General features: G+C 39.0%; 4 protein-coding genes across 4 annotated transcripts in view; 2 read left to right on the forward strand and 2 right to left on the reverse strand.

Annotated features, from left to right (window-relative positions):
* The first annotated feature begins 2968 nt into the window (after positions 1-2968).
* On the forward strand, positions 2969-4932 carry LOC120428649 (SET and MYND domain-containing protein 4-like). Its single transcript, XM_039593699.2, has 2 exons — positions 2969-3440; positions 3500-4932. Exons 1-2 carry the CDS (start codon positions 3091-3093, stop codon positions 4875-4877), a joined length of 1728 nt encoding a protein of 575 aa, XP_039449633.1. The 5' UTR covers positions 2969-3090; the 3' UTR covers positions 4878-4932.
* Positions 4933-5056: 124 nt separating this feature from the next.
* On the reverse strand, positions 5057-10590 carry LOC120428359 (60S ribosomal protein L7). The gene is made up of 3 exons (XM_039593366.2): positions 10456-10590; positions 10046-10386; positions 5057-5646 (listed from the first exon to the last, which is right to left on the reverse strand). The coding sequence occupies exons 2-3, from the start codon at positions 10384-10386 to the stop codon at positions 5187-5189; spliced, it is 801 nt and encodes a 266-aa protein (XP_039449300.1). The 5' UTR covers positions 10456-10590; the 3' UTR covers positions 5057-5186.
* A 9319-nt stretch (positions 10591-19909) lies between these two features.
* LOC120427768 (activating transcription factor of chaperone) overlaps positions 19910-26291 on the forward strand; it is a 32503-nt gene continuing 26121 nt past the window's right edge. Inside the window, exons 1-3 of the mRNA XM_039592690.2 lie at positions 19910-20070; positions 24999-25283; positions 25350-25472. Coding sequence (XP_039448624.1) covers positions 25163-25283; positions 25350-25472 — 244 coding nt within the window. The 5' untranslated portion in view covers positions 19910-20070; positions 24999-25162. The remainder of the gene's footprint in view (positions 20071-24998; positions 25284-25349; positions 25473-26291) is intronic.
* The window catches only part of LOC120428101 (uncharacterized), a 581627-nt gene continuing 576805 nt past the window's right edge, over positions 21470-26291 (reverse strand). The window contains exon 5 of the mRNA XM_039593088.2: positions 21470-21532. The gene's annotated coding sequence lies outside the window, so the exon portion shown is untranslated. The remainder of the gene's footprint in view (positions 21533-26291) is intronic.

Raw genomic sequence — 26291 nt, forward strand, 5'->3', positions numbered from 1 at the left:
TTCTACCGGGCAGATTAAAGTGTGAACCACTTGATAGCATCGTAAACTTTTCTTTTAGTGTATCGAGCTGGCGCAACTTGCAATGGCGGCTCACATCTCCAAAGTTAAATTTTGCTGTCAAAGTGATCGATACTATTTGCACGCTCATTCGATAAAACTTTTTTTTGAGTGGTATTCCCAATAGAGCTTTATGACGTTTCGCGTACGCACACTAGCGCACCATTTGGTTTTGCTGGCTGACAAAATTTAACCTCACTTTATTTTCGTGTACGTACACGCAATACATACGCACGTAGAATGCTCTATGTGCACGTGCATTAAAATTTACTCATTTTCGTCAGAAATCGAGAAATTAAAAAGAGAGATGTGAGCCGGTAACATGGAGTGAAACTTTCGCTTCACTTAAGCCACTGACGAACTGACGTGCCACGAACAAACCACTTTTGACCGCAGTTGTCTTTTTTTTGTTTGGCGTTTTTGCTTCTAGCGAACAATCTGTCAACCGATTTTTCTCTCTTCCCTCTCTTCACTAGCTCTCCTCTCTCGCTTCGCGCCAATATTTACATGCAATGTATTGTTAAAGTCAGCATAAACTGACACACGCTTTCGCCGAAACGAACAGCGCGCTCTAAAATCGTTCTGAGCGCATACTTTTTTGAAACGACGCAGATTACAAATTGAAGCGTAGTCGCAATATCAAAAACACGTTTGGAAGAGATAATGAGTTCAGCGAACCTGAAGGTAGATGGAGTTGGTGTTCGCTTGAGAATTTGCGGTCAGAATTTTCTCAAAAATATGTATTGGGTGGCACGTCAGTTCGTCAGTGCTTAAGCTTTACAGAAAGTTTAACTCCATGTTGAACTCTTAATTGGGTACTAAAGCCCTATGTAAATTTTTATGTACAACGGTAAAAAACACGATTAAAAACCATTTCTGATCACTTTTTTTCATTTTAATGCAATTTTTTTTTTACAAGACAACATTTTTTCGATGGATCGACTATGGTCCCCTTGGAACGAGCTGTCAAGTAGGAGCTTTTCTGTCAAGAAGGACCCCAAGGTTAATTTTCCAAAATTGATTTAAAAATCCATTTTAAACTCTTTGTGGTCGTACAAAGGGTCATTGTACTCAGAAAAATAAGCTTTATCGCTGTAAACAATAATATCAGCAATCTAAGCTTCATTTTAGGACCCAATTTCTCGATAAGATTTATTATGTTACGGAAATTCTGAAAACATCATAGGCGTTCTTTTATTACGTAACGCAAAAAATCGGATTTTTAGACCCCCCTCGTAAGAAAATTTCCATACAAATTTTAAAAAAATTGTATAAGGCTTTCTAGGCCCAGTGACAAACATAATTTAACCCAAAAATGATGAACTCCTCGTCACAGTGTCCTGATGCAAACAATGATCGAGCTCGAGCTGTCACAGCCCTGCGAAGTATGTTGGCTGACATATCGGGCGGTCAGTCAAAAAAACCAGCTAGAAGTCGCCTGACAAAAAACTTTTGTTAGAAAGAGATAGGAAACCTGATGCAAACAAACGTCCAGCTGTCATGTAAACATACTTTGAATGTGTTGGTAATTTTCTGACTAGAAAGCCTTATGGAGCGTAACACGGCCTCCAAGTTTTGCAACGAGTTCCATACAACATTTTTTGCAATTCCGAAAAACACCCATTGAGTGAAATTTTATGTCAAATTTTCATGTATTTTGTCAATAAATCGTTTAAATCAAAAAAATGTTGAAAAGTGTTACTTTTCGAAACAAGTGCTGAAAAGTTCAACTTTTCAGCACCCATTTCAGCTGTCATGTAAACATACTTTGAATGTGTTGGTAATTTTCTGACTAGAAAGCCTTATGGAGCGTAACACGGCCTCCAAGTTTTGCAACGAGTTCCATACAACATTTTTTGCAATTCCGAAAAACACCCATTGAGTGAAATTTTATGTCAAATTTTCATGTATTTTGTCAATAAATCGTTTAAATCAAAAAAATGTTGAACAGTGTTACTTTTCGAAACAAGTGCTGAAAAGTTCAACTTTTCAGCACCCATTTCAGTGCTGAAAAGTAGAAATTTTCAGCATTTATTTTGAAAATTGTTGCTATTCGATTCGGTTATTTTTCGTATAGAAAAGTAGGCTATTTAGTCGTTCAAGAATGACAGGAAAAGTAAGTAGTTTCACGATGGAATTGCAAAATAGTAGTTTATGCAACAAGTTGCAAAAAGAAGATTTTTTCAGCACGAGTCATTTATCCAACGAGGTTCACCGAGTTGAATAAATATGACAAGTGCTGAAAAAATCAACTTTTGCTTCGAGTTCCATACAACATTTTTTGCAATTCCGAAAAACACCCTTTGAGTGGAATTATAAGTCAAATGTTCATGTATTCTGTCAATTAACCTTTTAAAACAAAATAATGTTGAAAAGTATTATAATAAAAGTATACTTTTCGAAACAAGTGCTGAAAAGTTCATCTTTTCAGCATCTATTTCAGTGCTGAAAAGTACAACTTTTCAGCATTTATTTTGAAAAGTGTTACTATTCGATTCAGTTATTTTTGGTACAGAAAAGTAGGCTTTTTCATCGTTCAAGAATGACAGGAAAAGTAAGTACTTTCACGACGGAATTGCAAAAACCAAATTTTCACTTTTTGCTTTTTGGGTGTTTTTGAAACCGCCTTGAGTCAGGGCCGTCAGGGGTATTCAAAAACACCCAAAAAGTAAAAACTGAAAATTTGGTTAATTGGACCTTTAAAAAAACGCCATAATCCAACTTCCCACTGAGAATTTTGGCTCGAGCCTCGAGTCGATCTGGCTCGAGATCGAGCCTGAATCGAGTCGAGGCTCGAGCCAAAATTCTCAGTGGGTTCGGACCTCGGTTCGGACTTTTAAAATTCTGATCGAGTGACACCCCAAAAATCGGTATAATCAGTTGAGCGTGTGGCAATGTCGATCAGTTTGACAGCCACATTTAACGACAGAGATGCAAGCCGCCATTTAACGGAAGTTGTTCTTTTTCAAATTCGTTCTCTCGCCAGCGCCATTTGTTTCTTTCGTTCCGTTCCGTAAACCCCACAGTCTCGCGATGATCAACGCTCCGGAATCGATGACGGCCGCCTCCCAGGAGTTGATGCACGAGCGGCCAATGATGAAGCTGAAGGGCCAGCTGCAGCGACTGTGCCCAAATCTGGCGCCGGACGCCAGCTTGGCCAAGTATACGCGCGCCATCGAGCAGTGCCGACTGATGGAGCAACTTCCGGCGACGACGACGTCCGGAACGGGCGGAAAGTGCTCGCGGAAGGCGGCCAAGGTGCGCGCTGAGGCAAACCAGTTGTACCTGGCCAAGGAGTTCGAGCAGGCGTTGGGGAAGTACAACGAAAGTATTTGCCTGGCGGAAACGGGCTCGGAACATTTGGGGATGGGGTATGCTAATAGGTGAGTGGGCTTTTGGGGGAAGTTTGAGATTCGAGGATTAATTGGGTTTTTTGTTTTAGGTCGGCGATCTATTTCGAGCAGGACGAGTTCGAATATGCCCTGGCGAATATTGCGCTGGCCAAGGAGCACAACTATCCGGAACGGTTGATGCCGAAGCTTCTCGAGCGGGAACAACAGTGTCGGGAGAAACTGGCTGAAGGAAAGTCTAAGGGCACGGTTCCGCTGCAGCGGTTTGATTTGAATGTACCGGTCAACTCGAAGATTCCATTTTTGGCAAGTGGAATAAAGATGGTCAGGTTGGAGGATTTTGGCCGAAGCATGATCGCGACGAAGAGGTTCAAAACGGGAGACGTTATTCTGCACGAGAAGAGCATTCTGGCCAGCATCGATCAGATGTTGCAATTTCATAACTGCAACCTGTGTTCGGCCGAAGAAGGGTTCAGCTTGATTCCGTGTCCGAATTGTGCCACGGTCATGTACTGCAGCCAGGAGTGCTTGGAGCGGGACTTTCATTTGGTGCATCGCTTCGAGTGTCCCATTGCGGAGAAGGTTCAGCACCTGTCGTACGGGTTCGTCAACCTGGGATCGAGGCTGTTTCTCTACGGCCTAAGTTTGTTCGATGACGACCTCGATGAAATGATGCGCTACTGCAATCGTACCAAAACCGGTGGAAATCCGCTCAACCTGGACTACACGCGGTACGATCCGTTGGAGGAGTTCAAAGAGTTGTACAACCTGAGTGCCACCACGACTCCGACGAACGAATCCAGTTACCGGTTCTTCGCCACGATTCGCTGCCTGATGTACCTGGAAAGTCCTCTGCTCAAGACCATCGTGATCAGCGACGAGCAGAAATCCTTCATGAGGCAGTGCGTGCTGGACTTTACCCGGGCGGCCAGCTACTACCGTTGGCATCTGACCTCGCCACTTTTCCCCGTCCAGTCGCTGTTCAACCATTCCTGCGACCCCAACGTGCTGATTGTGATCCTCTCCGGCCACGTCAAGCTGGTCGTTTTCCGACCGATTCGCCCCAACGAGCAAATCTGCTTCTCCTACGGCCATCGCTGGTGGGACACTCCGATGTGCCAGGAACCGTTTCCGATGGTGTTTGTGTGCAAGTGTGTCGTCTGCGATCCGAGCAAAAAGATCGCCTGGCTGGCCAGCAAGCGTGAACTGACTCTGGCGGCCAAGGCGGAACTCGTGGTTGTGGGTCTGCAAGTGTGCGGTTCCGATTCGGACGATGTGGCCGACCTGGCCTTGATTCAGACCTACATCGAACGGAATGGCCGCTTTGTCCAAGCAATGGAGAAGTTTATGAAACTGTTGTCGCTGCACTGGACATTGCTGTTCAGGCTACTGAGACAAGAGGACGAGGCCCAGCGACGAGCAAAGGTTGCGGCGCGCCTGGCCGGTGCAGCGATCGATGTTGTGGATTGACTTTTTTAGTTTGTTTTCTTACAGCTTTGACTATGATTTGATCGTATGATGACATGAATTGAATTGAATGAGTTTGATCGAATAAAACGTTACTTAATCTACAAGAAAGTGATTTTTGTAATCCCCCCTCCCACCAAATAAAGGACGTTCGGACGCTTGAAAGGTAACAACAAGTCATGTGTGTGTGTTCAACTTACACGCGATTGCTGCATAAGTGAAGTACTAAACATACAGGATTTTCTTACACTTAATTCAGTTTTGTTTTTCCATGGTTTTGTTTTATTCAACACTCTCATCGCATCGCACATCTTAAACCATACGCTTGATCAGCTCGTTGATCTTCTCCTCGCGGTTACCAAAGTCTCCGCCCTCGACGTAGTGGTTGTTCTTCTTGCGCCAGCCACCGGTCGGGGTGTTGAGCTTGAACGGCCACAGGAAGTTGTTGACCTTGCGGAACAGCGGACCGGCCGTGTAGATCTGGTACACCAGGTCCTCGACGCACTGCAGCTTGTACGCGGCACGCAGCTTGCGCTCGATCACAAAGTTGTCGGTGATCGGGATGCGGCTGTGTCGGTGCTTGACGAAGCCACGCTTGTAGACCAGGCTGCGGATCGACTTGAGCGAGGGGTAGCCGTAGGTGATGTACGGGTCGGCGATGCGCAGCATGTTCTTGGTGGCCTTGTTCAGCTTGATGAAGGTGGCGTTGTTGATCTGGCGCAGACGGAACAGCTGCAGCACCTTGCGGACCTTCGGGGCGACCTTGTTGATACTGGAATGGAGAAAGGGGGGAAAATGGGGAATTAGTCAGAGCCACAGAAATTATGCTGCATGCAGTTTTCCCTCCTCCCTTTCCCATGTCTTGTCTTAGTCCCTCTCCCCTACTAATCCCGAGTAAGCAGCGGGTAATCGGCTCCCCTCCCACTAACATTTTATACTAAACTGTAATTACAAAAGCCTAAAAGCCAACTCGATGCTAACCAGGTCCCAGTACCGAAAAGGGCCTGTCCAGGGTAGTATTACACACTCATCAACAGATGGCGTCCTGTTAGAACATTGTACCCGGTGTGAGTTTCTAATACAGTTATAACAAACAGATCCACAAGCGTTGTGGAGCTATCCGTGTTAGGGCTTCCTCAAATTCCTATCAAAATGTAATGTTTGTGAAAAATGATATCAGAAATCGATCCATGAACTTACTTCAAACATAAAACACACGAACCACTCTAGAGCAAGGTTGTAAAAATACTAAACTTTTTGTTCTCAGCGCCTACAATTGGGTACTAAAGCCCTATGTCAATTTTTATGTACAACGGTAAAAAACACGATTAAAAACCATTTCTGATCATTTTTTTTTTCATTTTAATGCAAAAAAAAACAAAAATATTGGAGTTGCTTTGGAGAATGTGAACGGTGCGCGTCGCGGTCATCACGCAGGATTTTCGTTGCCGTTTCCGTCTTTGTTGTCCCCCCGATTGTGTGCGTTTTTCGGTCCGGGCGGTTTCGCGTTTTCGCATTTTAGTTGGTTTTATCTTTCCACAGCCGGCTGTCTAAGATTGAATCATTTATGCTAAACTCAACATCAAATAACCGGGAATAGTCTCATCCGCATCCTCCGACTGTTTGCCTTGAGAATGCATAATACATCACACCATTAAACAAAATTTATTGATTATTGGGTCGCATCATCATCCTCTATGTTGAATCCTGGCCTTTACCCTTACCCACTAACAAAATCCCAAGTAGAAGTAGTTTTCCGGCACACGTGGGGGTGTGGATATCGTATAGAACCCACCCTTTGTAGCAACCTGTGCTAACTAACATTCCCGTCCCAATCCCCCCGAGATCTACAAACTGACATGGCGGGCGCCGTTGGTGGTCAATGACTGTTACCTATTTGCTTCAGATCTAGTTTTAATGATCTTGATGTTTTATCTTTTCAACGCATTCATACATGCTGTTGATAAGGGAAACACCATTAGATCGTTTAAGCGTATGGTCGGTTGTATTGATAGGATATTACGTTCCTGTTCAGCAACGGAGAAGGACAACCATGGGTGGTCTCTCATGCTCATGCTCATGCTAAAAAAAAAAAAGATATTGACAAGACATATTTTTTTCGATGCATGGTTCTCTTGGAACGAGCTGTCAAGTATTATTAGTATATATTGATTTAAAAATCCATTTTAATTTCTTTGTGGTCGTACAAAGGGTCATTGTACTCAGAAAAATAAGCTTTATCGCTGTAAACAATAATATCAGCAATCTAAGCTTCCCAATTATCATGCCCGAAATTTCATCCCCCAACATTCACTACCCTTCATTCCGTCGTGAGATTCTTAGCCCCATGTTATCTGAGAAAACAAAAGAATCCTCGGCGAGTGTGCAATCACGTACGAAGAAAAGAGAAAGAGAGATATAATGCTCCTGCTGACAATCATAAAAGAAGAGATCTCATAAGCTTAAGTGACGGTCGCTATACCCTTTGATATTTTGGTGCCGGAATCATCAAATGATAGTTTTTTCTATCACTAATTTACAGCACAGCTCTGGAGAGTTACTGGCCAGTTTCGGGTCACCTGGAATAGGTTTCCGGATACCCAATGAACTTGATGTTGCCTTCCTCACTGAGTAAGGCTATAATCTTGCTCTAAAAAAAACTTTTCACATAAAGCTCGTAGATCCACCTTCTTCTATAGCTATCGACTCAGAATCGGAAACTGAACAAATGTCTGTCTGTCTGTGTGTCAAAATTGTACTCAGTTTTCTCAGCACTGGCTGAACCGATTTAGATCAAACCGGTCGCTTGACTCAGTTTAGGGTCCCATAGATCGAGTTTCAAAACAAAATTAAGTTTCGATGAGTAGTTCAAAAGTTATGTATAAAAATGTGTTTTCGCATATATCCAATTCTTAGATAAATTACCAAAAATCGTACCAAATATCATCATGTTATATAACATTGGATAGGTACAAAATACCTTTCAGACGAGTCCAAAACATTGAAGATCTGGCAACCCTGACCCAAGTTATGACCACATATGTTATATTTATGTACTTTATTGAAGCCGAATCTCACGTATCGGTATCAATCACCCGACCCATCGTTGGTTAAGTTAGGTTGGAGAATCTTTTAGCAAGGACCAAATACATAGGTGGATTAAGTTAGTTTTTTTTATGAAACACCATCATGTTGCAGATATTGAGTTTTGCAAGCAGTAACATAACCAAAATTAAATAACTTTTCAGGACCATCAGCAAACGTCAAATCAATACAAATTACTGCCGGATTTCTTCTGGAAAACCCAATCACAACAACCTAATCTAAAAAATCGCCAGAAATTCATTTTTCAGCCAATTTTTAATTTTTAAAAAGCAAGAACTCTTTAATTTTTAGAAAATTGACTTTGAAGCATTTTAGGCAAAAGGTTATAACAGGAGGTGGTAGAGTAAGCCAAGTACTATCAGAAAGAAACATAAACTATACAAGATAAATGCAAATTAAAATACCGTAAACTGGGGTGACTTTGATAGGTTTTTTAAATGCCCGTCAAATTAATACCTAAACATTTTTGAGAATGTTGAGTATGTAAGCATTAAGGGATAGCTTATTATCGAACATATATGCAAAGATGTGACTGTTACATTGGATGTATCAAAATTAGTGGCCAAATCAAATTTCTATCAATGTCACCCCGGGCTATCAAAGTCACCCCAGTTTACGGTACTAAAAATTAAACCACAAACATATAAAACAAGAGAAGTAAACTTTTTCGTAGAACAAAAGTGGCTTAAAATGATCTTCTGAACACGGGAAAAATAAAAATTTTCGAATAAAATTGGCCATTACAGGGCTGCATGTTGCGAGCTGAAAACCTCAACTTTTTCTTCACACTCTTCTGGCAGCACTTGCTGCTATGGCAAAAAGATTCAGGGTAGGCGTCGCGACGCTCATGCAACCAAGCAAGCTGATGGTTGCCAGAAGAGCTTGAAGAAAACGTTTTCAGCGGCGGTATTATAAATTCTGTAACATTCCTCATATTTGACGAATCTTTTCGCACTCTTCGGCAAAGTTGTTCGCTGCAAGACGAACTATAAGCTCGTGAGGTTTTTGAAATTTGCAAAAATCGTTAAAAGGGCTCAAAACTGGCAACAACCAAAACGCACTGATTTTACGGGTTAAATCACATTTAAACTTCAAAGTCAAATCGCCAGGTTCTGTCGCAACCAATCAAGCTCATATTTGAGATTCGGGATCATGCCCTGATATGACAGCAAAATTCGACCATTTTGTAACATCCTAGTATTTATACTATTAAATTTATGCCAGAAAATGTCAAGGCTATAACATGTAATTAGCAAGTGTTATGGCGAATTTAGTTTCCAAAAAGTCCGAAAAGTTCCTCAATGAAGGTTAATTATGTTTTACACAATCACGCCACGTTAAAGAGCTGCTTGCATCTGGGATATGTAGCCAGGAATCGTGCAACCAAGTCCAAGTCCAAAACGTACCGAGTTCATCCGTTTGAGGCAGCATTCGGCGAAAAGAAAGACGTTAGGTCAGTACGTTGGAAAATAAGCTTTCCTCACTGAGCGAAGGTAATGAAATCGCATGAAATTTGAACTTCATTAATACGCAATAATTTTTCATTAGGTACATTCGAAAACGCGAACGTGCTGGTATGTCAACATTTGGTGCTCGATGGAAATATATCCGTTACCTTCCAGTGTTTTAGAATATCACAAAACTAAAAGAAAGTAGGAAATGTTGATTAACTGCTAAACGCTATTTCGAATTCTGAAGTTGATTTAAAAAAAAAATCAGGCTTCAAATCAATTGATACTACTTTGATAAATCACAACGTTCTAGAGGCAATTAAAATTTTTGATTTAATTTTTTTTACTGACTGAAACAGCAGTTGGTTCAAACCAAATAACTTCCTAAGGACTTGAATTCCTTCACAAAACAAATTTCTCCAACAAATTTACAGTCCACTCTACCGCCATGCGACGGTACTCGAAGCAGCATTGTTGTTGACATCGTTTTTCGCCTAACCAAGCCACAAAACCCGGCATGAAAACAACCTGTTTTTCGGCACACTTTCCGGGCACAATAGTTCACCACAACAATAGTTCACTTCCCAACCAGCTGCAAAAAACGGACACACTCACCCACGGATACGCATGACGAAGGCAACCTTCGGCTCGGCCGGAATGTAGATGTTTCCGGCCTTCTTGGCCTCGCGCGCCTTCTCCACCACCTCACGCTCCATGCGGGCGTACTTCTTGGTGTACTTGGCCGCGCGCAGCAGGTTCTGCCTGCGGCGGAGCAGCTTGACGGCCTGCAGCTGGCGGCGCCTTCGCAGACTTCCCGGGCGGGCGATCACCTTAGCCTTGGTCGCCTTCAGCTTGGATTCCGGCACCGCCGGCAGTTTTTTCTCCTTTTTGGCCACCTTGGCCTTCTTGTCAGCCGGCGCCTTGGCGGCCGGAGCAGTCTTCGCTGCAGCAGGCATCTGGAAGCGGGAAATTAAGACACAATTAGCCACAAAATTCAGCGATTTTGGTCGAGAAAAACAAAGCACCTCTCTGGTGTTCTGCACGTTTCACGTCGAAAAGACCGAAAAAGAAGGAAGTTGTCATGAGTTGGCAGCAATGCGTTTTGACAGCGCGCCCTCGGTGGGAACTCGTTGGGAACTCATTCACCGCGGTAGAAAGTCTCCACAGCGGAGACATTTCAAAACATTGGGATTTTGAAATAACCGTTGGACAGAATTTTTTTGAAAGTTTAACATATCGAGTACAGAGTGGATTCGTTTATTCGAATTTCGCTACTTATGGTACGTTCGTTTGATGGCTAGTTCGGCACTGAGTGCCGCACTCAGAGCTGTCAAATGGTACGTTCGTTTGAGGGCTAGTTCCGCACTGAGTGCCGCACTCAGAGCTGTCAAAGTGTTTGTTTGAAGAAACTACCGCTGGTGCCGCACGAGTTTTGCCGCCATCTTGGAACTGAAAGTGCGAGTGCCGCACTCGATTATTTTCTAGTTTCGTGCGAGTTTCTCGCACACCAACAAACGATGTTTGCAAACATCGAAATCAGCTGTTCGTTCAAAACATGATACGAGAAGCAGATTTTGTTTTTGTTTTCGATTTATTCGCGTGTAAATGGTGGACAAATTGGAAAATAACTGTATTTGGGTAAGTTTTACATTACTTCATAAAAATTCTGTTTTGTTTTAAGCTTTTCATCATTATTTTCAGGTGGCCGAGCTCTCTGTACGAAGCGGAATCCCATAGAACCAACTTCGGGCCATGTAAAAGAAGGAGTACAAGCGAGTACGTTTCGAGGAAGGATTCTATCCAGATGGACGATAACCGATCAAGTCGCAAGGAGGGCAACTACCATCGCGATCGCTGTTTCGGTCGTTCCTTCCCGCAGATTGCAGGACTAAACTACGAACTGGAACCTGGTGGTGAACGTTGTTGCTGAACGAGACCCAAAACCTGCAGAGATTGCCGCTATCTGATGTTGGTACTAACCTGGCAAGCTCCGATCTGGAAACTGTTGGCGAACATGCTGCCGATCTGGCCTAGTGCGAAATCGCGAGCTCCAGGCACCGGGTGCGATCGCCATGCGGCGCGCCAGGTTCCTGATCAAAGGATAATCACGAACATTCGCGGCGATTCTAACGAATCAGTGAATCAATAACACCAGAGAAACTTTTTGTGTATTTTGTTAACTTTAACTTTTGAGATCATTAAACAAATTAAGAAAGTAAACAAATCGACTGGATACTTGAAATAATTTGCGATAAGAAAGCCATCTTTCCCGCTGTGGACACAATCGGGTTGGACCAGCCAAGCTTGGTCCCGGGACAAAGCAGTAGGATAAACGGAATGAATTTGTCTTAACTCAATTGAGCAAAGTGTCTATAATTTTAAAATTCAGGCAAAAGTGCCAAGCATTACTGAAATTCCAAAAAAAAAACAATATTTAAATAAACAAAATTTAAAAACTACAATTTAAAATAATTAAGGAAATCCAAATTACAAATTCCAAAAAACACCTCCGTGTACGCACGAGTGCAAGCAGCAGTCAAGTGCTCAGTGCTCCATCGTTTTTTCGAAATTTTTCGCCGTAATTTACCGTGATTAGCCGCGAGTTTGCTCCACCAGCATGCCAAGGGCCGGCCGTGGCCGTGGCAGTTCGAGTGCGGCCTCGAAAAACCCGCGAAGTTCGTCTACCGGCCGTGTGCAAAAAGGTAAACAAACCAACGCCGCGTCGTCCGCCATCGCGCCTGGGAGTGTGTGCGCCAAAGGATTTGACCCCAAATTATTACACGCTAATTACCACGTCCAGGATCGCAGCCCTATTAGGCTCCGTTCAGCTACTTCCGGCAATCTGTCGACCGATGGCGCTTCAACATCCGCCAACATTCCCACTAGTAACAAGTTCGCGAGACTGAGTGACGAGGAAAGCAGCTACAACAACACCGACGGTAGCACTACCGACGACGACGACGACCATGGTCGTGCACGGAAGAAAGTGATTTCGCCAAAAAAAGTAATTACTCCAAAGGAACGACGACCACCACCAATTTTCGTTTTGGACACGTTGGCGGACGATGTTGACGAGCAGCTGGAAGGCCTCGTGTACTGCCTCAAAATTGGTAAATCGTCAGTGCAAGTGTTCACGTTCGACCAAAAGAACTTCGACCTGGTTGTGGAGAAATTGAAGCGTAAAAGCTTCAAGTTCTACACATTCGACCCCGTGCAGAAGACAGCTGTTAAGGTCGTTTTGCAGGGGTATCAAGACCGCCCGATCTCCGTCCTCAAGGAGCACCTCTCGGGTGTCGGAATAACGCCGCGAGACATAAAAGTCCTCTCGCGGAAGACAACCGTCACAGGTACACACACACTGTACCTTTTGTACTTCGACCGCGGCACCGTCAAAATTCAAGACCTGCGGCGGACTAAGGCGTTGGACGGTTTTTGGGTAAACTGGCGGTTTTACTCCAAAAATCCGACGGACGCAGCGCAATGTCACCGTTGCCAGAAATTCGGCCACGGCTCGCGGAACTGCAACCTCCAGCCCCGCTGCGTGAAGTGCGGTGAGTCACACCTCTCGGAGGTGTGCGCACTGCCACGAAAGGCGGACTTGGGGGAAAACGCAGAACAAACCAAGCCGCGCGTAAAGTGCGCGAACTGCGGCGGTAACCATACCGGTAATTACCGCGGATGCGTCGCGCGCAAGTCCTACCTCGAGGAGCAGGAAAAGAGGAAGAAGAAAGCAGCAGCGTCCCACCCTCCTCAGCGAAGTACGAGTGCAGCCGTTCCTGCAGCTGGCCAGCGAACGGTTCCAGCGGACAACTCAGCGTTCCCTCCTGGCTGGGGGCGATCGTTTGCCAGCGTGGTCGCTGCCGGCAGCGGCAATGCGGCCCAGCAAGAAGTGACCGGGGAAGATCTCTTTACACTGCCGGAGTTCTTTGCTCTCGCGGGGGAGATGATGACGCGGTTTCGGAGCTGCCGTAACAAGGCGGAGCAATTTCTAGCCCTCGGGGAATTAATGATTAAGCACATCTATAAAGGATAAAAAACTGTGATCTAGTTTTAAGCTTTCTCTATTTCTATCCCCTTTCCCTTGCAATTTTAGTAAGTTTTTTTTTTGTTATCTTTTTCTTACTTTCGGTAACCCCTTAACTACAAGCAACAATTGTTCCAAAATGGATTATGATTTAACACACAGCTGAAAGGAACTCCAAAACTCTGTTATGTATTCCAAAAGAAGTTATTGTATATTGATAATTCACCAATAAAACTGAATTGGAATTGAAATTGAAATTCCAAAAAACGCAAAAAAAAAATCAAAATTTACTCATTAAAATCCAAACATTCCTATACGTACTTCCTAAAACTATTGAAACTAAAAAAATGAGAATTGTTCTAACTCTGAAATTTCTGATTGTTCTAAAATTCCTAATATTTATAAAATTTATGAAATTTCTAAAACCCTTAACATTTCTCAAATTCTAAAGATATCTAGAATTAAAAAAAATAATTATACTATAAATAAATCTAAAATGTCTTTAATAATATATTAAAAAACTTTAATAATTAAAAAAAATCCAGAAATTGTTCAAAAAAAATTAATTCAACAGAAATTTCCAAAACATTCCTAAAATTCCATAATTTTCAAAAATTCGAAAAAATCCTCAAATTATTTAGGGTTTTAAATTAGCCGGGACCGTGGTGTAGGGGTAAGCGTGATTGCCTCTCACCCAGTCGGCCTGGGTTCGATCCCAGACGGTCCCGGTGGCATTTTTCGAGACGAGATTTGTCTGATCACGCCTTCCGTCGGACAGGGAAGTAAATGTTGGCCCCGGTCTAACCTAGAGGTTAGGTCGTTAGCTCAGTCCAGGTGTAGGAGTCGTCTCCCTGAGTCCTGTCTCGGTGGAGTCGCTGGTAGGCAGTTGGACTAACAATCCAAAGGTCGTCAGTTTGAATCCCGGGGTGGATGGAAGCTAAGGTGTAAAAAGAGGTTTGCAATTGCCTCAACAATCAAGCCTTCGAACACCTAGTTTCGAGTAGGAATCTCGCAATCGAGAACGCCAAGGCAATGCTGTAGAGCGAATAATTTGATTTGATTTTTGAAAATTCCTACAGTATCTAAAATTTTTAAGTTCTTAAAATTCCTTGAATTAAAAAAAACCTAAAGCTTCTGATTATTTAAAAATCCTACTATTTCTTGAAAAATTCCAAAAACTATTTAAAAAATCAGAAATTCTAAAATAACAGAAATTATTCCAATTCCCAAGCCAATAAAAATTCCTGTATAAGAAAATAAATTTCTAAAATGTCTATATTTCCTAAAACTCCTAGGATTTCAAAAATTCAATAAATTTATAAAATTCTATGATTCTAGAAATTCCTAAAATTCTCAAACTCTACAAATTTCTGTAAATTTTATAGGTTCTTAATATTCCCAAAAATTCCAAACATTCAACAAGATCTTAAATATCCTGAATTTCTATTATTTCCTATAATTCATGATATTCCAGAAATAATCAAAATGTTAAAATTCATGAAATTTTAAAAAAATCTTTGATTCCACAAATACTTAAAATTACTTACACAAAAATCTTTGAAATTCTTCAAAAAACAATCATAAATTTGTTAAATTACAGAAATCCCTAAAATAACCAAAACTCTTAAAACTCCTGAACTTCATTAAAAAAAACAAATGCGTAATTCTTTACATTTATTTTATTAAAAAAAATACAGTGAAGTGTTCGGAATTTCAAGCAGATTTTTTTGGGGGTTTTTTCTTTAGAATATTAGAATTCAAGAGATTTCTGTAATCAAAGAATTTCAGATTTTTATAGATTTTTTTTATCTTATGGAGCTTTGATATTCTATAACAATTATTAAATGATTTTAGAAAATTTAGAAATTATGAATTCAAAAAATTTGTGTGCATAAGGATTTTGTTGGATTTTTTGAGTTAGAGTTTTTCTTAATTTTAGGGTTTTTATGAATGTTTGAAATTTAAAAATCTTCAGGAATTTAAACCTTTTGAAAATTTCAAAAGTTTTTGGATTTTTAAAATGAAAAAAAACCAGCGATTCAAAAAAATTGGAGTTTAGATATTTTAGAAATTTCGGATTATCTTCAATTATTGGAAATTTAAGTTTTTAATACATTTTAAAAGTTTTTAAAAAATTTGAAATTTGATAATTTTGAGAATTTGTGGATTTTAAAAATATTGGGAATTTCTGGAATCTTCAAATTCCAAAATTTCTTAAGTTCCAGGAATTCCAGAAAATCCTAAAATTCCATGAATTCTTAAATTTTTGAAAATAACAAAAATTTCGAGACTATTTTGAAACTTCTTATACTTTTAAAATTCCTAAAACCCCGGATTCTTTTCAAAAAAATCTAAATTTAAAAAAAAATCTTAAAAAATATGAATTTTAGAAAAAATTTGAATTTCCACTGTTAAAGTTTAATAAAATTCTAAAATTACAGAAATTCCACAAATTTTAAAATTTATTAATTACCTATATTTCCTTAAAAAACCAATCATTAATAAATATATATTTTATAAAATTCTATAATACTTATTTTTTTATTTTATTATTTGGAATTTCAGAATTATTTTTTTTTTAATTTGTGGATTTTTTAATAGTTTTAGGAATTTTAGTGATTTTAGGATATTTAGAAATTATGGAATTTGTGGGAATTAAGAACATAAAAAATCTGGAATTTTAGGATTTTTTAACATTTCTGAAACTTTTTTGATATTCAGTAATAAAAGTAATTTTAGGAATGTCTGTAGTTTTTTTTTATTTTACAAGTTTCTGAATGTTTTTAGTAATTTAAGATTTTTAGGAATTTAAGAGATTAAAAAAAAATTCAGGAATTTTAAAAACTTATGCAATATTGAAATTTTAAAAATTATCTGTACTTTCTGGGATTTTAAGAGTTTTTTTTTAAATTTAAATGATTTAAGGAACTCCTGGTTTATTGAATTTAAGAATTGAAAAAAAATATACATTTTTTTTAATTTGTGGAGTTTTTAATAGTTTAAGGAATTTTAGTGATTTTAGGATATTAAGATATTATGGAATTTGTGGGAATTTCGAACTTAAAAAAAATGGAATTTGAGGATTCTTGAACATTTCTAAAACTTTTGGGATATTCAGTAATAAAAATAATTTTAGGAATGTCTGCAGTTTTTTTTTATTTTACAAGTTTCTGAATGTTTTTAGTATTTTGAGATTTTTAGGAATTTAAGAGATTAAAAAAAATAAATTTCTGGAATTTTAAAAACTTATGCAATATTGAAATTTTAAAAATTATCTGGACTTTCTGGGATTTTAAGAGTTTTTTAATTTGAATGATTTAAGGAATTATTGAACTTGGTTCAATTATTAGAATGAATTGAATTTTGTGAAAAGGGTTAAACAATTTAAGGAATTTTACTTAACTGGAATCTTTTAAATTAAAATTCAATTAATGCTGTAATACCAGAAATTCAAATTTTTAAAAATTAAAAAAATATATAAAAATCTCTGAAATTTCATGTTTTAATATGTTTAAATATATTTGGAAATATAATGCAGTTTAAATATTTGATATACAACAAATGCTTGGATAAAAACTGCCTCAAAATTGGACAAAATCTTACTGATTTCAATTTTGTTTCTATTGAACTCAGTTATGCAAAAAAAAGATGGGAATATTTATGATAGCACTTGTGACATTGTATGTAACATGTTATCAGGATTTTTAGTAGTATGTAGAGAAAAAATAATGAACAAATTTATGCAATTTTTATAATTTTTTAAAAAGTTTTTAGCATGCCTATTAATTTTTTTTTAAACGTCCGGGCATATTGATGGCCTGCTTATATCTAGTCTAGTCTGGTACACCGTCAGGGTAGACGTCTTTGAGTTTAGTCGCGGCCGTGGTTCCGCGCAGGTTGAGCTTGATTAATCTCGGTCAACGTTTTCGTCGATTTCGTTGGTCACTATCAGTGACTCTTGCTAGAGAACCTGGAGCTTATTATGCTTCGATTGGTTCTTTTGGTTTGAGATGAGGTTCGCTAACTCTGCTGTGTTAAGCACAAAGAACCGCTTTCCGGGTTCCATTGACCGTTCCTGAGACAGGATACGACATACGCTATTAACACCAGCGCGGAGGTACGTCCAATCCGCAACGATCTCATTTTGACTGACGTTTTTTGAACCAAAACAAAACACCACGCACGCACACAAGCATAAAAACTGAGAGCAAAACTAGACCGTTCGTTTGAACCAAAACTGACACTCGACGAGTGCGGCACTCAGTGCCGCACCGGCTCTTCAAACGAACGTACCAAAAGTGTTTCTTTGAAGAAACTCGCGCTAGTTCCGCACGAGTTTCGCCGCCATCTTGGAACTGAAACTCTAGTGCCGCACTCGATATTTTTTCAGTTTCATGCGAGTTCCATGCACACTGAAAAAGAATGTTCGTTTGAACCAAAACTGGCACCGACGAGTGCGGCACTCAGTGCCACACTGGCTGTTCAAACGAACGTACCATTAGAGTCCGCTAATTCGAATGCTCACTAATTGGGTACTAAAGCCCTATGTAATTCTTTTTTGTACAACGGAAAAATCCGTTTACGCAGCATTCGATTAAAAACCATTTCTGATCACTTTTTATTTTAACGCAAAAAAAATTATAACTAGACAACATTTTTTCCGATGGATACATGGGCCGTGAAGTTAATTAAAAAAAATCCATTTTGAATCCTTTGCGGTCTTTCAAACATTGTACTCAGAAGAAGGACCGCGAGGTTAATTTTTCAAAATTGATTTCAAAATCCATTTTAAACTCTTTGTGGTCGTACAAAGGGTCATTGTACTCAGAAAAATGAGCTTTATCGCTGTAAACAATAATATCAGCAAACTAAGCTTCATTTTAGGACCCAATTGAACGTACCATCAGTTTTTATACGTCGCTATGTAGTTGTTGAAATTTCCCTTGACCAATTCTTTACCAAGTGCGTATTTTACATAACTAGATTTTTTTTTTTGAAAAGGACCTATAAACTATTGTGTTTCATATGTTCATAGGACCTATTAAAAAAAAACTCTAGATAACTTTTGATATGGAAACGTCAATCGCAGGTTTTGAAATTTTACGCCAAATTTTTGTAAGGGTTTTGAGAGAAACCTGCTTGCTTACTTCCCATTATGCAGTTTATTTCATGATTTTGGGCCAGTATCACAGAGTAACCCAGAGTGCCCAGTCCGAAGAAATGTCATTGAATTTTTTGGCTCCATAAGGTTTGCTGGTAGCAGGCGTGCGATGTACCTGCGATGTACCACCAAGTTGAACCAAAAATCAAGAGGCAGTGCGAACTCTGTCTTACTCTGTGCCAGTATGTTCCTCCGGTAAGAAGGGGTCACGAGCTTTACGAACGGCAGAACAAAAGAGATGTAGCGTTTTCTTGTGGCTTTTCTTCGCCCTCTCTGACTTGCTTTCACTACCGCTGCTGTCCATCCAGTTTGACAATTGGTTATGACATTTGAGTGTTATTCAAAGTAGCGAAATATGAACCTACGACCTCGCCTACGACTCCTCTCTGTAATTCTGATTCTTGAAGCATTCGGCGAGGATTCAACTTGCGATTCTTTCTGTTTTTTTCCTACGGATAAATTTAAATTTTTTTGTCCTGCTTGTTTGGATCAATCGGACCGCGCACTGGACTCACAATCCAGAGGTCGTCGGTTTTTTCTCCCGCGGCGGGTGCTCAAAATTCAAAGTGTAAAAATTGGTATCCGGCACCTTCGCCCCGTGCTGTGCTAATATAGTTAGGATCTCATGGCGACAAAGTCGCCTCGTGCAACTATCGAGAAATTAAAAAGAGAGATGTGAGACGGTAACATGGAGTTAAACTTTCGCAACTGTCATGGTAAACTTCACAGCAGCTTGACAGAAAGTTTAACTCCATGTTGCACTTTTAATTTCTCGATAAAGTCAACCTCTTTTTTTCGTTTCAAAGTTTTGATTTGACGAAATTTTAAAACTAAATTTGAATTCTTCAAACCGGAAGTTACAGATTGCATGATTTTTGGTCGATGAGGCAACAAAATTCCAGTTCTCAACCAAGCTGTCAGCTGTCAAATCTGTGTAGAGTTTTCAGCTGGTGGGGGAGGGTGGTGAAACGTCAAACATGTTTCAACACACCATCAAAGCTTTACCAAAACATTCACCCACCGCCACGCGCACGTTGCTTGACGTAAATTTTTGTTTGCGAAAGATTTTAGATCTGGTCGAATGTTTGAAAATGTCTGAAGCTATTTTCCATATGATTTTGTTTTTTTTTTCAGGAAATATTTTTCTCTCTATTCTATTGTTTTGCTTTGCATTTTTTGGTAAATTATTTTCCCATCTAAAAATGTTGAATGGTAAAACAGATACATTCAAAGCGAGTACTTCTACCACCACCACCACTAATAAAGTCGAAAGGGGGGGTTTTGCTTTCGCATGATTCACTGGCCTCTCTCATTTCCTAATGTTGCCTCAAAGAAGTGTGTCGAAAATTTTTCTTGTGCTTATAAAAAGGTGAAAATGGATTACTAGTTGCCGCAGCTAGCAGCGCACCTCGGTGCCCCAAGTTACACCCAAACAAATATTAGGATTGATACGATGTAAGTGCTAACTTTCGTCAACAAATCGTAGCAGGCTTTTACGCAAAACTGTGAAATTATGCTGGATAAAATCTTACCTGGTCGCCATGTTGCGTGCTGTATTTTTATGCTGATCATTGCGTTGCACCTCACTCCTCACCACTCTTGTCCCTCATTTGGACGATGTAAAAAAAAGCTTTTTTCATCCCGAAATCCGCTTTGTTTCGCGCTATTTTTAGTTCGGCGCAATCCGGAAGGGCACGGCGAACCGGATGGTACCGGTTGTGTCGGCGGAAAGGAATGTAAAAATTCCCCGAAAAAATGACGTAATTTTACCGAGCGGTTTGTCTCGCGCCGCGTTGTAAGAGACAAACAAAAGGCAAAAAAGTGTTGCACGTCAGCAAAACATGGTTTGAAGGAGGAGGGGAAATGTTGCACGTGGTTGTATTGTGGGCTGAAAATGTTTTTTTTTTGTGTGGAGGTTTCGGTGGGTGGAAGAGGGTGGTGGTCGTAGCGTAATGCGACGTAGTTGTTGACGTAAAAAATATTGACTGCGGTTTTTGTCGCATTTACAAAGAAAATTGAACTACAAAAAATTAAAATGTTTTGTTTTCAGTTTAAAATTTTATTACAGTCATCCCTCATATTCGGAACAGTTTACAGATCGGCCAATGTTCAAAAAATCACAGCAAATCGATAATTGAACTTAATGATTCGCTTTTACCTTCATTTGAAAGCTTTTCTTGCGATCTTTCGAATGCTGTATCGAACATCTGCAAATTTTAACTTTTATATCAAGTTTTTGAAGAAAAACTTTGACCCTTGAAATCCACAAATTCGGAACACTTTTTTCTTAGGGATGTAAACAAACTTTGGATCTCTTCAGGAATACATATTTGTAACAAAAAAAAAAAAAAAAAAAATGACTTCACACACTGAAACCAGTGAAACTCAAGCTTATTGAGGTTTTATCCATGGTCTGATACTTTTTTTTTGTGAAAATATCAGTTAAATTCAGATGTTCCACAATTGTGGGAGGCACAATAACTTCCCACAATTATGGAACAGGCAATTTGGAGGCAGTTTTTTGCTGCTATGGATAAAATAGTCTTGAAATTACATTTTTTGTTCAAAAAGTACTACTTTTACTAGTGAAATAGCAAGAGATAAAGGTCCTAAAAATAGTAGGTTCGAGAGAAAAGCTGCATTTGGCGTGCTTTTGACAAATTATCACAAAAGTGTTCCGAATTTGTGGGTGTTCCGAATATGTGGGATGACTGTACAATTTATATATCCAGCTTTTTAAGCGAAAATGGCGTTCGAATGGTGAACGCCCGAAATGTCAAAATCACGCAGTGGTACCAACATTACGAAAAAAGTGTGCCATGGCATGACAGCCGCATTTTTTTTCTAATGTTGGTGCCCTTGCGCGATTTTGACATTTCGGACGTTCAACATTCGAACGCCATCTTCGCTTAAAAACCTGGATAAATAGAAAACATAGAGTCATATTTTTGCCTTTAAGCGGAATTACATAAAAAACGTTACTTAATCCACCTTTAGGTGCTTGGTGCCATCCTCACATTCATAAAGTCAATACATTCAGTAAAAATAGCAACATTCCCCCTTAACATGTTTAACAAATCAACTTTATTACTCATTTCTTTGGTAGGGTTGTCAGATCCTTGATGTTTTAGGCTCATTTGAAAGGTCTTTCGATTATTTAACTAAAGATGGGTAAGATGAGGGACCCGGACATTATTTTCATTGAAATATCTGAGATCCGGCCTCCAATAAGTGTATAAATAACACTTAAGTGCTTATAACTTTTGATAGGGTTGTCAGATCTTCAATGTATTGGAAAGGTCTGTTTAATACATTTCTGAAAATGTATAACATGACAGGGTTTCTTGCAAAAACCACCCGTTTTTACAATCTTCCGGACTTACGCCAAAATCGTTTTTTTAGCATAATTTTTGAAGTACTTAACTAAACTTGCTGATTTTAAATAGAGACCTATGGGACCCCAAAACGGATCGAATGAGACTAATACGGTCAAAATCCGTTCATCCAGTCCGGAGATAATCGAGTGACAATTTTTTGTCCACCCACCTACACACATCCACACAGACATTTGCTCAGAACATGATTCTGAGTCGATATGTATACGTGAAGGTGGTACATGTATCTTAAAGTTCACGTTTTCTCCTTTCTGAAACACCCCTGGTTTTTAAAATTTGATTGTTTCTACGCATATTTATAGCCATTTTAAAATTATATTTTCAGTTGGTTCTCATTCAAGTTTTTCCAACTTGCATGCAAGTCAAATTCTAATTTTAAAATGGCTATAAATATGCGTAGAAACAATCAAATTTTAAAAACCAGGGGTGTTTCAGAAAAAGGAAAACGTGAACTTTAAGATACATGTAATGGTTTAGTTGTTTATTCAATAGTTCTTTTGTAAAATAGTCGACAAAGTAGCTAATTTTGGCCTAAACTAACATTTCAAACGGGTGTATCTCAAAATTGGGACCATTTGGAGCAATTCTGGACCCGGATTCGGATTCAGCAGGCAAAAATCTTCTAGGAACACATATTCTCGTCTCAGAGACAAGAAACATTTGATTTTTTGTTTAACTGTGTAATCGAATCAAGAACAAACTTTTTTTTGTGTGTTTTTGTCTTACTTTTAACATCAAATTCGAGTTCTGCGACCCCATTTTAGTAAAATTTGAAAGATTGCCTATTAAATAAAAATAATGAGTTTTTTCATTATTCAATCACCGCCATTTAACCAATTCTAAATCATTTTAGAGTAGTTCAGGAGCTCGAGAATCAAAAATAAGACAAAGACAACGAACGAAAAGAAAAATTGTGGTTTGATTATCCGAAGTGAAATTTTGCCAAGGCCTTCGGAGAATCGAGTCTGGACTGTAATAATTACCAAATGCTTTCATTCAAAACTTCATCACCGCCATCCCTAAATTTGGCCGCCATCTTTTAATTTGTTTTTAAAATTTTAAATCACTTTAGAGTAGTAATTCAACGAAAATAAAATCGTGATTCGATTATCCGAAGTATCCGTAATCGGTTTTTTCCGAGGCGTTCGGATAATCGGGTCTGGACTGAATTTTCTTTTGGGGGAAGAATTATGCTTAAATTTTGAAAAATAGGGTTGAACATTCTTTGAACAATGCCATATCACGGGTCCCCCACAGGCCGTTATTATGAAAAAAAAAATCACCCAAGCCAATGATTGGACATGGTTCCTGGGACCATTCTGCACCTCTGGCCGAGTTTTAAAATATTTGCCGGCAGAATTTCCGAATACGGGCAGTTTTAGTATTTTTAGTAGAAATTAAGGAGAAATCGCATGTAAAATGCGTAGGAAAAGTTCATAATTTCATATATGTAAGAGTCGACTTTGGTCGTAATTTTGATAAAAAGAAAATAATTTCGTTGTTCGATTATCCGAAGTTATTTTTAAATATTAAAACAAACCTTTTATTTTTTTGTTTGCTAGAAGTTTTTCTGATGAATGAAAATTCAGATTCAATCTAATTAGGGGAAGTATACCCATTTTAATCACTCTAAGCCGTTCGACCAATTCTCATCACTTTCGCAGTTTTACGCTATTGAATCAACATTTTTTGATACATCAACAATGGAGAGTTGCTTGCTCACTTTTATTTGAGCTGTTTATTACTTTGGAACAGTCAAAAACACTTTATGTATGCTGTTATTCATGAACAAAGTACTGATAGGCCGATATTAGAAATAGGCTGAGAAAGGGTATATTTCCCCTATTCTTTACCTATACTCATAACAAGTTTATGGGGAACATAAAAATTTGAGAATAAATTTGCAATGAATTTATGAAATTTAGTTTTAAGTTTTAAAATATTTACCAAAAAATAAATACATATATTTTCAAGCTCAAGTTGGAATCGTTTTTCTTTTATTGGCAAAATGTGACAAAATTAAACAGAATTATAACTTAATGCTGTTCATAATTGTTGAAATTTACTCTTACCTTTTAGTCAAATATGAATCAAAATCTTTTGATTCATATAAATTGTTATGGAAATCATATTTATTAGAATTTTTATTAGGTACTTAAATAGCCTTTCATTCTCAAATGAACCTCAAAAATTTAAGTAAAGTGCTTAAGAAGAAGCTTTTGGAGAAGCACTCCTGCACTCTCTAGTAAGATTTTATTCAACTGAATTTTGCAACATTAGAGTATGAAAATTTAGTTTTTAATTCCGAGGAAGTTAACGACTAGTTTCTACCAAGTCAATCAGCCCAGGCGTTTTTATTATGTTTCTACACGCTTTCTGACCTACATTCTCGCTTTACCTACTCTTTACGGCTATTTTTTAAGCTCAAGCAAGAGCGAAAGTTGCACTACAACTATTCGATCCTCAATACGGCACCTGTCGTTCACTGTACAACTCACACACATATTCATGGCTTCGTTGTAAATAGCGAATTAAAATACTGTGCCTTGCAATGTGTGTTTTGTCTAGCCTATAGAAGACAACTTTGGTAATAAACAAGACACTGCACCTTACTGCAATGGGAGGGGAATGTCTCCACGATCGATTTGGGGCTAAGTTTGCGTTTATGTATTGTTTACGCTGATTTGCAACTATTTGTAAACAGACATCGTCGTATTGTGAGTAGAAAATGCACGAAACGTAATCGATTTACTGATAAGCAATCACAGACCATGAGTAAATAGTGTAAATAGCAAGGTTTAGTGAGCCGCGTGTTTCGATGCATTGGAATTTAATTTAATTTTAAAATTAGAGGCTCATTTTTCATGCAAGATATTTTCTTTTTAATTGTAAATGTTGGCAAAACCATTAAATGTGGTCTGCTCTGTTGGAAGATAATAAAAAAAAACAGCAATTAATTCATGTAAATTTCCATTGCTCTCATTCCAGAGCCGTCATGGCATCTTTCACAAGCAAAATGGCGTCCCAAGCGACAGGAAGCAGTTTCCAAAAACAACAACAACAACTACCACAACCATCATTTGAACTATCATCAACATCCCAACAATTTGAACCATCATCCCTTGAGTCCGACGAACTGACCAAGAACTGCGATGGAGTCATTTCACTCTCTGGACTTCGACTGGGAGGGCAAGCAGGAGCCTTCGTCTCCGCTCTCCCAGGACTCGGCATTCGCTGCTGAGGATATCATTCTTGATTACACTTTCTGCAATGGTACTTAGAGACTTGGATAAAGCTTTTAAACTTACAATTAAAATTCCACCATTTAATCAATTTTAGATGACCTATTCAATAACGCTCTCTTCGATGTCATCATCGAGGACAAACCGATCATCAAGTCGGAACTTATGCAAGATTCTCCCATGCTCATCGAATTACCACCTCTGGAGAAAGTAGCAAAAGGTAAGTCAAAAATGACTCGTTTATTAAACATTCGCGTCTTACAAAGTCGAAAACTTGAGCGAAGGTCGTATGAAGCGATCCTCTCTGCTTACGATCAGCAGAAACCATCAAATTAACACTTTGCACTAAAATCTGGAAACTGCATGGTGAGCATGACTTGCAAGATCGCTTGATTCGCGCCCTTTCTGTATTATATTTTATGGTTAGGCTCTCATCAGTCTTACTAGTGAGTTTCTTCAAGCGGACGCGATCATATTTTTGGCAGCGATGGGTGCAGTTGAAAATGTAGTTTCAAGTCAAACTAAAAGTGCAGATTGTCTGTTTTGCCGTTTGTTTTGTAAGTAAAGTAGCAGGATTGTGTTTTGGCTCGTGGTTGAGTCACGTTCACGCACCCATCCGTCTTCAAAACTAGACAAGACACGTGCTGACCTCGGTTAATCACCATTACTTGTTACCCACTTAATTTTATTTAGTGTAATAAGTCCGAAGGTTCTCCAAACTATAACTGAAATTAAGACAGGCTGACTTTCAAACCTAACTCGTGCTCGCCATTAATTTCAGTCCATTGTAATTTTTGCTCAGATGAATTAATCAGTGATTCTTGCATCAGTTGATACGATTTTTTAACAGTATTTTTTAATTAAACTTGACCAAATGTGCTATCGTTTGACATAGCTTCCCTAACACAGACGAGAATGTCAAGTACTTAAACACAGAAGACACCTATTGTTCCCTTATTGACATTAATCTTGTTCCCTTATAGTCAAGTTGTTTCATCCAGTGTACCAGTTGTCGAGGACGAAACAAAACAAATCATAA

This window comes from Culex pipiens, chromosome 2 (genome assembly GCF_016801865.2).
Source record: "Culex pipiens pallens isolate TS chromosome 2, TS_CPP_V2, whole genome shotgun sequence".
NCBI classification, from domain to species: Eukaryota; Metazoa; Arthropoda; class Insecta; order Diptera; family Culicidae; genus Culex; species Culex pipiens.